This window comes from Copadichromis virginalis, linkage group LG1 (genome assembly GCF_057382275.1).
Source record: "Copadichromis virginalis isolate Kocher_CV1m ecotype Utaka linkage group LG1, C_Virginalis_male_GT1.1, whole genome shotgun sequence".
Taxonomy (NCBI): Eukaryota; Metazoa; Chordata; class Actinopteri; order Cichliformes; family Cichlidae; genus Copadichromis; species Copadichromis virginalis.
In genome coordinates, this window is record NC_140618.1 from 4,247,091 (window position 1) to 4,259,760 (window position 12,670).

The following is a 12,670-nucleotide window of genomic DNA, read 5'->3' on the forward strand; positions in this document are numbered from 1 at the left end:
CTGCTTGGCATATCTGGAAACTACATCCATCTTTTATACTGTTTATTAGCAACTGCAGGAAAGAAGTTCACTTTCAGCCTCTGGTTTGAGTTCCCAGACACTTACCGAGAGTTTTAAAAATAAGAGGTGATGCAACCCTGTGGTAAACACTACTTCTTTGAAATGTGCTGCTGGAATCAGATTCAAGTCGAGCGTGGGAATTTAAAGGCTTTGCAGATCACCTCTTTATGTTTTCATCTAAGTTTTCTACAATGTCCGAACTTTTTTAGAGATAGGGAATTGTAGATGTCTCAATAAGAATTAGCCTCTCGGTGGCTGTATGTCTTAGTGACAGCTTATCTTAAAGTACTGCCAGTGAGTTTGTGTCAGTGGGAGCTGGAAAAGTTGGAAATGCGTGGCGCTGTTTAAATTTTATAAAGCTCTTGTTAAAAAGCAGAAAAGCTGCCTGGATTGATGTATTTGGCACTTGTCTAACAAAGTTATCTGAGGATTTGACATCCATGTGCACGATTCATTAACCACATCACAGATGTGGATATTAACTGATGGAAAAGTGTCACACGGTGTGACCGTTAAGCTAAAAATTTCCACACGCGCTTTGCGCTTATCTAACGTAGCTTCGACATCAGTGCCAGGGACATCCCCTCGTCCAGTTTTCTTCCTAAAATGGTCTTCAAACACGTCATAAACACTTCATCCTAAAACGTGATGATTGCTTTTCCACACGCTTCATGGGATGAATTTTCAGGGCTGTTATGTGAACCACATGAGATCCTGAATCATCGCGGTTGTTTCAGGCCTTTCAGGGTTTGTTCATTGTTGTACAGCAACAGAACATTGTGCTCTGCCAAATGTGATGTCATTTATAATTGCCCCCCTTTAGAGCGTCAGCAGCACTCTGGTTCTGGCTGAGATCTACATAGCAGATTTCAAACTGGGTGACATGGCAGAAAAGATGTCTGCATTAGTACTAAAACTGGGGCAAAGTGTGAATCAATGCTGCTGCCATAAATTGTCTTTGCATCATTAAGTGATGCAGTATGAATCATTTGTTTTCCTGCAGCAACTGACGCAAGAACATTATATTTTTTTGGAGTGGTGTGTTTTGTGGTTTTGTAATCTACTTTTACATATGAAGTGAAAACACTGCAGGTTAATATTTTGCGTGAAAATTGCTCTGAAGTTGTTTATCACAGGGAGGGATGGAAAGTTGAACTACCAGATGCGCAGCTATGTAAGTCAAAACCACAATCTGAGACATTGTTTCTTCTAACAAGCTCATTGTTTCTAAGTAACCTTTGAGTGTTCATTACTGAAAAATAGCAAATAGGAAAAAAGAGTATTCTACATTGTAGAATGTGGTGTAACGTTAGCATCTGCTTGTGGTTAGCTACAGGATACTTGTAGGAAATTCTATTATTGCAGTAATTGGGGACATTAACGAGGCCATTATGTGTGTAATTATACATTTTTGACATAGCAGAGGAGAAAAACAAATGAAGGTAAAATATGTTGAACACGCTGATGAAATCTCTGCAAATCTGGCATCTGGACTCAAGAATGAATTGATTCAGCAATCACAGGGCGAGCTCGCTGTAGTCCAGGTGATCTAAATTTCACTATCAGATTCGGGACAGTGACGGGACAACAGCAGTCCCTTCAAGGTCCTTTATACTCAAGGTTAAAGACCTTAATACAGAGGCTCAATACGGGACAACATTCAAACAGAGCATTACTTGGTGAAAGTGGGAAGGAAAAACTCCCTTTTAACAGGAAGAAACCTCAGACAGAACCAAACTCGAGGAGGGGGGCTTTATTTTTTGAGTTTTTGAGATATTGATACATTGCCAGATGTTGAAGACCTTAAAGTGGGTCAAAAACCTATTAAAAAAAAATCTTGCAAATTATTTGATACATGAAGCCAACATTTTGAAGCAGTCATTATAAATGTCCAGTCTTTGGACCATAACAGTTGGAGGTTTAAGGCCCGTGTTGTTTTGAGATGGAATGACCCAGTTACCGGTACTGGTAATTTAGGGCAGCTGTGGCACAGACCTTACATTGGGTGGTGGTCTAATAAATTTGTTAAGCACTGTATCAAGTACACATGTGCCTCTCAGGTGGACTTCAAAGAAGTATAATGGAAACCAGTAATTGTCCACGGTGCCTCCAGCTGTCTGTGTCTGACAGACTTCAGTGTTCAGAGTCCCCTCAGTGTAAAACTGTCAATAATAAAGGTTCCCACATTCAACTCTGTCATGATGCTACTTGTAAACTACAAAAATGTCCAAATACATTTTATTCACAACTAAGCATTAAAGACAAAAATGCAAAGAGTAATGTGGACTTTTGAAACATTGTTAGAAATATCTTTATACTTACCCATGAAAACAAATTGGAGATAAATGTTTGGTTCATGAATTTATTGCCTTCCTTTGACTAAAGTTGCAGGTTGGTTTGCATGAAAGCCGACTGTTATGTGCATGTGGAAGTTATTAAGAGAAGGCTGAAGATAAAGCACCGTTTGGTTTTCTGTAAATCTCTTTAGAGTGGGAGCTTCCCACAGGGACTACTGAATCATAACCTGACACCAGAGACACGTCTGGTTCTGAAGCTCTATCCCAATCACAGGACGACTCATCTCTTTGTGTAGAACAGACGAGACTGCGTCATCAGTTTACTTCCTCTGTTGGTTGCCTGCATGGCCAGCCAGGTGCTTATTCTGTTTCTCATGAAAATGTGAAATGCATCTTGCCCGCGTATAGCTCCGCCGTGCTCACGGTAATTTGTGGGCTTCTGTCACAGGGACACAAAGCGGCACTTTGAGTTAATTGATCGGAATCCGTGTGGACACAGTTTGCGGTCCAGCGCGGACTTTTTTTTCTGTTTGTGTGTGTGAAGGGGAGCAGACAGATGTGTTCATTCATAATAAATGCAGGTCACTTTACAGGCCTGGAGAACATCTCCCTGAAATGTTCCCACAAATAAGTGGGCTCCTGGCTGACATCATCGCACACTGCATGCATATGTGAACTGTTTCCTTCTGTTAATGCAATCAAAGCCTGCGCCTGAGTCTATGTTCGCACAGAGCAGACCGAATCTGCTCGGTTACATTAAAAACGTGGCTGTGGCTCAGCATTAAAACATTCAGTGTTTTTTAGGGAGACTGTCTGGGAACATGAAAATGCATAAGCAGTCTCTGCTGCTGATGTCCAACAGTTTCTCTAACTTTCTGAAACCAACAGCCTAACATTCACAATCATCTCTCGCTTGTGTGGAGGTGAAAACCTACCCTGGATATTTTCTTTCAAGCTCTGCTCTTCACACTGTCTCTGCAACAAACTTTGAACAACTTAGGCCTTTTTTTGGAGGAGACCATCAATGATATTCTGTTGGCCTCGTATTTATGATGATGTATGATATTAAATATCTCCATTCAATAGGACTGCTGGCTTTTGACTCGCTGGTATAAACACTTTTCATCTCTGGTGTTCTTTTTTGTATAAAAATGCCCTCGGGCAGTGTTCACAGCCAGCATTAACAGATCTGTCCACACTGGACACACAGGTGTGAATGCCATTTTCAACTAACTCAGTCTGAGCGATGCAGATTTTATAACAGACATCTGACAAAATTATAGATATAGCTTAAAACGTTATCCAGCAATCACTCAGAGAAAGTAACACCTACAAAGTATCAATAGATGATAGAGGAGATGGTAAGCTTCACCATATATTAGTTAATTTTTGGCCTTTATTATGTAATAAATTGAACATTAGATAGAAAAAATGGGGAGAGAGCAACAGCAAAGGCCCTTGGGTTGGAGTTGAACCTGCGCTGCTGCATTTAGCCCTGCGGCATGTGGTCACCTGCGAGCTAAACTGGTGCCCAGATGTAGCTTACTTTAAGCTACAGTAATAGTTCCTATACATCTAATGCTAGGGGTGAAGTGAAGCATGATTAGTTTATTACTGCCGTGAAAGAGTTGGATGTCAGGCAGATGAGCTGCGATGACGCATATATTTCTAGAGAAAGAAAATGCTGTGATTACCTTTAACAAAGAACCGCAGAAGACAGACAGGCTTGTGTCTCGTTTTATTTCAGCAAAACTATCTCACAAAGTTGCCACAGACATGCGGTGAAGATAGCGGGTGTACTTTATACACTATATTACCAAAATGATTCGCTCATCTGCCTTCACACGTATATATCAGGCTGAGTGACATCCCATTCTTACTCCATAGGGGTTCATGTGATGTTGGACCACCCTTTGCTGCATTCCCAGCTCTGCACCACTGCGCCTGATGCTTTGCATTGTGCTTGCTGATGTATGCAGGTGTTTGGCCATGGAAACCCATTCCATGAAGCTCTCTATGCACTGCTCTTGAGCCACATGGCGTTCGGAGGTCTGCAGCGACTGACTGTGCAGAAAGTTGGTGACCTCTGCGCACTATGTGCCTCAGCATCCCCTGACCCTGCGCTGTGAGTTTACATTGCCTTCGTGGCCACTAACAGTTGATTGCGGAGCATTTAGTGGCGAGGAATTTCATACCTGGACTTGTTGCACAGGTGGCCTATCACCACCCTGGAATTCACTGAGCTCATGAGAACAGCTAATATGGATGGATGTATCAGTTTATGGTGTTTAGGGCTGTTGCAGGCTACGTTCCTAAACTGATGGAATGTGCACACACACATACTGGCAAATTAGTTAAAGGATGAATTAACTGATAAATAAAATACTAGAATCTCATCAAAAATATATTAGCAAACATGCTAAAAAATACCAATAGCTGAAACACAGTGAAGAGTTCTGGTTCAATCACGAGAATTAGTGAATGAGGCCTAGTCGACGCTGATCAGTTACAGCTTCCTGTGCTATAAATCAATGTGGCCACGCCCCTAACTACCTTGTCCAGTTGAAAATCACAGGAAGCTGTCAACTATGTCCAAAACTGTTTTGGTCCCATGCTGCAGATATACCTTTCAATCCTCTAAAGTTGGATATTTTAAAATGAGAGTGCATGAGGATGGACTCGCTGTAGGAGCCAACCTCAGGTGGCCATCAGGGGAACGGCAGTTTTTTTTTTGTTTTTTGTTTGTTTGTTTGTTCTAAAAACTTTTGCTTTGGCTTTAATTTTCATCTCCAGAGCTTTTTAGTTGGGTGACTTGTTCAGATATATTTTTTGATTTGTTTAAATTTTTTAATCTGTCTCAGGGAATGAAATTTAGTAGTGTCCTCGCTCAGTCCCTCCCATAGTCTGTTCCTCTGTCGGTAGGCTGATCAGGAAGATGTTGTGACAAAGTTTGACAGACTCAGACTCACCTGTCTCAGGCTGCAGGTAGTGATGGTAGCCTATGACCTTACGGCGTTATGCATCACGTGTCTCTTTGCTGATTGTGTTTTGTATATCTGTGTACTGTCACACGTATATTCATGGAGTCATGTAGTCTTCTCACTATTGCACTGCATGTTATGCAGCAGGATTGGCCTTTTAATGTTAATGTATACCAGTAAAATTAGTAGATTTATTTTTGCTTCTATCAGAAAGATAATTAGGAACTAAGGCTTTCATTTAAGTGAAGTGGACTAAACACTCACTGTGCTGCAGGTATTGCTGCTAAAAGAAATCTGCCAAATGTAAAGATTATGGCAAAGAAATGAAAACTAAGATCCATCAGCCAGCGTTTGTTCTTTTTAATCATTACTACTAGTTTTGTTGAACCCTGATTGTGGTTGTGAAATGAAAGAAAACCACAAAAACTACCAGCTCAGTTTGTGTGGAGACCCAAACAGAGGGAAATGACTTTCAAATTCAAATGTTTAAATTTAGCTGTGCGGACAGAAGAACATGCTGAATTATCCAAAAGAAGTTTCCAAGGCACAGAAAATTGTGTTTTGTGCACCTGGTTTTACCCTGAACTGCTTCCTGTTGCTCTCTGGGCCGTCTGGATGGATATATGCTGGAAAGTAATTTGTGGATTTGGGAGTCCCGCCTGATCAGTGCTGCTGCCTGACCCGACCTGACCCTACGTGACTGATGGTATCGGAGCACGGCGGCCTGTGGAGAAGCTTCACAGAAAGGGAACTGCTTTTAATAATCTCATATGTGGTTTCCTCACCCAGCATGCTGTTGAGGGAATGTATTATCAGAGTTAGCCTGAGGTGAAAGGGTCTGGAGGATTTTTTCTCTCTCGTTCACGCTCATACCCTTACAGTGCTTATTATCTCTTGTCCAGATTAAGCCAGCTGTCTCTCAGCGAGACAGCTGGCTTAATCTGGCCTCTTGAATTCATCAGGTGTGAGGTCACATCCGTGCCGGCCGCAGCGCCTGGGTTTATTTCAGACGCGCGCACAGATCCACAAACCTTCCGACAACTGTTCCTTGCATTTTCCGAACGATGTTCCCATGTTTCCCCACCCCCACTTATTCTCCTTATTCTTTTCCTGTAAGCACGTGTGCTTTTATAGACGAGGGGTCACCAGTAGTCAACTCGCTTCTCCCTCCCTCCCTCTGGCTGCTGCAGTTATCCACAGCCTGTCCTGTTGTTCGCAGGGTTTAGTCTTTCTCTTTGCTTTTTGTTCTGAAGTTGCCGGCTGCGTTCGATGGAGGCAGAGGCCACTTCGTATTTAGGCTTTGGCAGACATAGAGCAGAGGAAATGCTGGATGGACCCTGGCTTGGATTTTTCGTGCATCACATAGCAGAGATGGGAGTTATTCAAAGACCCATAAGGAGGAAATGGTAACACAGACACACAGAGAGAAGAGGATCGGTGCCTTCTGAGAAGTGTACTGGCTTCCAGCGTAATGAGCAATGTGTGAACTTGTTAACTAGGCCTATTCTCTTTGACCTTAATTTAAATTGAGGATTAGCCATCTCATCAGAGTTCTTGGTGGAAAGCCAAGGCTTGTTTTGCCTTGGGCAAAACTCAAAAGGAGGATTGGGAAGGAAAGTAGCTGCTCATCCCTCAGAGGAAGCTTTTGCATATTTCCTTTGGCAGGGAACTTGAAGCGATTAAAAAGCGAATTTATTTGGATTGACTTCAAGAAGAGAAAAACACACCACATTTACATTTTTTTCCGTAATGGATTTGGATCAGTTCTGTACCTTAACCCGGGAGCATCCTGTTTATCTACCTGGATTCAGCTCATCAAAGGATCCAAGAATTTATTGATAATCTCTGCGTTCCCAGGCAATGGAGCTCCGTAAGAGGGTGAAGCCAAAACATGGCCTTTCACAAGATGCGCCGTCTGAAGGCAGATGTAACCATAACGCTCTGTCGGGAACGCAGGAGGGGGGTGAAGGAGGGGTTTCTCTGCTTGGGCGATCCGGTTCACGTTCCCATTCCGGTTCAGGCGTTTCACCCCTGCGGCCTTGGCAACAGTGCGTTTTCATGGCAGCAGGGCTGTTAGCGGCTGTGCTGCTGGCACTGACTCAGGCTTGGTGTGTGAACGGCTTACATGAGAATCTGCTGTGGTTCTCGCAGCTCACGGTAGGAGTTATTACGTGTTTATAGAAAGTGTTTCAATTTGAGCGATTGATAAACCAAACACATTACAAACGAGCTCTGCTTCGATGTGACCGCCTTGGGGGCAGGTTCAGTCTGCTTCCTGGGTTCAGTCTGCAGCACGGTGCTAATGAAAACCATCACAGCACACCGTAGTCCAATCTGCAACCACAGTCAGAGCTCCCGCCCCTTCTGTGTTGTTAGGTCGTTACAGAGTGGCCCCAATAACAGTGAGATCACGGTACAAAGATCCAGCAAGCAACAGGCATCTGATGCTGTTATTATCTACAAAATGAACAAACTCCTTTATAGTTGAAGTGGCATAGATTTATTTTTTTCTGTCTGTTGTTTTTTTCTTTTCTGAAGTTAGAGATAAAGTTTCGCCTGCTCAGTTGGAAAAGTGCTGCATAATTCAGAAATGTTAGAAATGATCTTAAACACCAAGAAATATCTCTTCAACCAAGATGCAACTCGATGCCAAATCAGTGCAGTTCCTGGAATGGCCACTAGAGGCCGTCTCCAAACTCGAGTCAGTCTCTGTAGACGCCGATGTTAAAACGTCTGACTTCACAGAAGGTCACATGCAGACCCTGGTACGAAAATGTTGGATCTCTATAGCTAATTTTTCTCTTCATGTGTAGGAAGTTTTTATGAAGGTGTCTATTTGTCAACTTTTAACATTATGTTTGTGTTGTTGCCTCCAGTGGCAACAACACAATTTCTATATACATGTCTATTAATCCACATGTATTTGTGGAAATGCCGTGCATCCATTCAGTGTATGGATGAGTCCTGGGAGGCTCGCTCTCTCGACGTGCTGCCACTCCATCAACTTCTCAGACGGTCTGTTAGCTTTCATTTAAACACAGGATGTAGATGCCATCCATCTCCCTGCAAAAGGTCAAATCTGTGACTCCAAGTGCTTCCTGGATGTTCCCATTTCTTGAGCTGTGAACTCATTCTTTCAATTTTGGGGTGTTTATTTGCTTCTAAATCATACAAAGATGATGCGGTGAACTCATTTGCAGATAGTGTTGAAACAGCTTCTTCATAGATGGTGCCAGTAATATACTTGACCTCCTTTTGAGGCTCGTAGCTGATACGTCTGTGACTTATCGGGATCAGTTCACACGTGGAGCAGCTAAATGTTTTGACCTTGTACCTCGCTCCATATTAACGGTTAGTTGCGAAACGTGCTTTCCCTTTGTTAATCAAAACGCTCTTACCATGATCAAAATATTTATTGTAATCTGCCATGTTTTTGTATGATGTCAGTAACTTTGATAGTTTTTCCAGATGTAGTCTTGTTTTTCTGACGGAGCAACAAGAACACAATAACCGAGCGCCTGTGGCTGCAGAGAGTCCCGAGGTTAAAAACGCTCGCTGCCCTCCTCATCGTTCTTGCGCTCAGGGCCGTCCCTGTGCTCGTAGAATCTGTCCCGTCTTTTCTTCCAGAGGCTCGTCCAAATGCGGATTAAATTTTTTGCAGCTGATCATATGTGCATGAACCAGTGGTTTTCTGCTGTTCTGCTCAGGAGGCAGACCCATGCTGATTTACACTCTGTTAATCAGCTAATGGTTTCAACCAAGTAAATGACATTAATTAACTGGTGGGAACACCTGCCTCGGTGGGCGATCTGATTGGGATCCCCTGTCCTGTTGCTCCCTGATGGCTACAGAACAAATAACTGCTCTCAGGTTTCCACAGACTGGTTATGATGATTTGTCAGATATAAGGACCGCAGAATGAGCCAGGCTGTTTAAATTAGGATCTTTCTCCTCTGAAATGCGTGAAATATGTTCAGAATACAGAACATTTTATGTACAAGTTTGTATGAATGTTAGAAATTGAACGTTGTTATTGGAAAATCCTTTCTATTGATGAATTGGTTTTAATGGACAGATGTTATATACATTTCTAATTTTATAGTCTTTTTGTGAGGTTTTAGTTATTACTGGAAGTTGTTACTGGAAAAATATCAGATAAAATGCTTTGCAGCAATACTCGGAAACATGCTTTGGTTTTTAACAAGCGGAGGATTTGGAGATTGCTTGGACCGGATTTGGCTGCAGTAAATCTGGAGAAACAATTTGACAGACTTTCAGTGAGTTTTAGAAGAAATGAGTAGCTAAAATCAAAGCTTTTCTTTTTGTCAAGCACAGTTGCAAAAACAATTTGCAGACTAAATATGATAGATTAATGATTGGCTTAATATTCCACAGCTGGTTGTTCGCCGTTTGCTCTCTCCTCTTACCCCCCCGAGGAGCAGTAATCACGCATGACGAGCAGGAGGTCTCTTGGGAAGACATCCTCCAAGCACGCACTCACACACTGTGTTACCTGTCTGATTATTACTGGAGAGGATTATGAGTGTATTAGCTGCTTTGCCTTTATCCTCCATGTTTCTGTCATGTCTTGCCAGGATATCTGTTTTCCATATTACAGAGAACAGAAGTCTTTGCTTTCATGAAACTAAAATCCTTCTTTTTATTTTCAGGAAGTGGAGAGGGAGATCTCCTTTCGGACAGAGTGTGGACTATACTACTCCTACTATAAACAAATGCTGCACGCCCCATCAATACAAGAAGGTATGCACTGTGATCGCAGGTTTGTATTCATGACAGTTGTCATTTCTTCACAAACACAACTTAGAGGGTCAAAATGATCCAAGATCTTTCCACTCCAACAAAATAGTGTGTGGAAAGAAAAGCTGAAGTGGATGTTACAAGAAGCTGTAGTGTCCAGGTGTTAATCGAAAAGTGGTGTGTGTGTGTGTGTGTGTGGGGGGGGGGGATACCATTGGTTCATCTACAAAAAACAATCACAGTCAGGTTTGAATCCCGGTGACCTCAAGGTCAGAGGTCATGTTTCCTGAATCTTGCGATTGCAGTAACTTGAGTACAAGCTGACGTGGAATTTTTAAATGGACACCATACGTGTATCTACTTGGAGGCGGAGGGGCAGCGCTGGTGGCCCCCGGTATTTTTTAATCTATTTAGCCATTTACCAATTACCTGAGAATCATTCAAGCATAAAAACGTCAGCATTAACTGCAGATTGCTGCCTCGGCTGCACATCCATGATGCAAAGGGATGCTCCTGATGATGATGATGATGATGATAAATAGACAGCGTGGAGCAGGTAGCATAAAACAACTTTAAAATCTCTAAAATGATTATAAATTGATATCTGAAGTAGTGTTTTTTTTTAACTACTGCAAGTCTCACACATAAGACCTGCAAAGTATCTCCTCTTGTTCCCTATTTTGTTCCCTGACTCCCTCCCTGAAGTAATTCCCTTTCTTCTTGTCTTCTTTCTTCAACCCTGTTTTGACAGGATGGCGCCAGCAGTATGCACGGCGACACGTCCGCTAACCCTGCTAACTTTGCTTTGGCTTTGGCTAGCCTTATCCTTCTCCTTTCTATCCCAAAATGCTCTCGCTCTGCGTGTGTATAATCGCCAGTTACTCCTTGAAATCAAAGCTTCATATGACCTCGCTCTTAAACAATCGGTGGTAGGAAATGCTTATGGGCCTCCTCCACCACTCCTAGAGCCCTGTATCCCGGCCTACTTGTGTCAACACACCTTCACAACGTCCTGGAAAAAGCGTCCGAGGAAACGAGGAAAGCGGGCTGGTACACTCATCAAACTCCGAGCTGTTCTCCGCGCTTCTCGCGGAACTACTGGACCAGCAGAGTGCATCTCGAGATGGATCCTACCTGTTGTCCCTGGAACTTCCACGTCACTTGATCCCCCGTCCTCAGCTTTTTATTTTCCTAAGCGGCCTCGGACCCGTGGATGCGGTGTGGACCACAGAAATCTTCGCACACTTAACCGAGCTGGAGCCTCCGATGCTAGGATCTACACATTCCAAATGGCCTTGCTAAATGTAAGATCATTAGCAAACAAGACGTTTGTATTAAACGACTTCATAAAGTCACAACAGTTGGACTTTCTATTTCTGACGGAAACATGGCTCCAACCCGGTGAGTCTGTAGCGTTTTCGGAACTGGTCCCTCCCAATTTCTCATTCTTCAGCCTCCCTCGGTCCTCTGGCAGGGGGGGAGGCCTAGCCACTGTGTTCAATCCTCGATTTCATTGCCATCAAATATTACCGCATGACTCATTTTCTAGTTTTGAACTCCAGCTGTTTGAGTTACACCTTAATCCTGCTGCGCCTCTGCTGTGTGCCCTTATATATCGCCCTCCCAAGTTTAATAAGGATTTTATCAAAGAGTTTTCTGATTTTATGGCTGGAATCGCTCTTAAATACGACAGCTTTTTGATCCTTGGCGATTTTAATATTCATGTCTGTTGTGATTCGAAATTTTTGGTCAAGGACTTTTTAAATATTATTGATTCCTTTAACTTGACCCAGTGGGTTTCTGGTCCCACGCACGAAAAAGGTCACACACTGGACTTGGTGCTTTCCCACGGGTTGGAAGTGTGCATCACGGATATATCCGAATTACGCATTTCCGATCATCTTCCTGTGTTGTTCACTCTAACACTGCGCTGCTCGATGGACAAGTCGAACGCCCCACTGCGCAAAAAGCGAGCGCTTAATGTACTAACAGCACCTGCCTTTTCTGCTGCCTTTATGGACTCTGGAATATTGAACTCCAATTGTAAAAATGTTGAGGACCTTTCGGCTATTCTTCATTCTACTTGCACTTATATCTTGGACTCTATTGCACCATTCAGAACTGTGCGCGCTAAGAATTCATCTGAACCGTGGTTGAACGATTACACCCGCTCCCTCAGACGCGACTACAGACGCGCTGAAAGGAGATGGAAAAAGGACAGATTGTATGTTTCCTTACAGATTTTAAGGACTTGTCTCACTTCAGGGGAAAGATCAGCGCCATCAGATCTGATATTTTATCTAATCGTGATATGATTTTAAATACATCTGAGGGCTCGATTGTACCTGAGGAGACACTGGACAGCTTTGTCCTGGTTAATGCTGAGAACTTTCAGAAGGTTTTCTCCACAGTGAGACCCACCACATGTCTTTTAGATCCAATTCCTTCTTCACTCTTTAAAACACTTTATGGATTTTTTGAGGCTGAGCTTTTATGCATGATGAATTGCTCTCTTCAGTTGGGTGTCTTCCCTGCTGCCTTTAAAACGGCGGTGGTGAGGCCCCTTCTGAAGAA

The 12,670-nt window shown here is 42.9% G+C and overlaps 1 protein-coding gene across 4 annotated transcripts in view; it reads left to right on the forward strand.

The window, feature by feature from the left end:
• The window catches only part of dpy19l3 (dpy-19 like C-mannosyltransferase 3), an 81,917-nt gene that overhangs the window by 3,410 nt on the left and 65,837 nt on the right, over positions 1–12,670 (forward strand). The window contains exons 1-2 of one of the 4 annotated variants that reach the window (XM_085431704.1): positions 6,649–7,495; positions 10,009–10,099. In XM_085431704.1, coding sequence (XP_085287830.1) covers positions 7,199–7,495; positions 10,009–10,099 — 388 coding nt within the window. In that variant the 5' untranslated portion in view covers positions 6,649–7,198. Of the gene's footprint in view, positions 1–6,648; positions 7,496–10,008; positions 10,100–12,670 lie in introns of those variants that run through there. The other 3 variants (XM_085431538.1, XM_085431457.1, XM_085431620.1) reach the window with 3 other exon arrangements.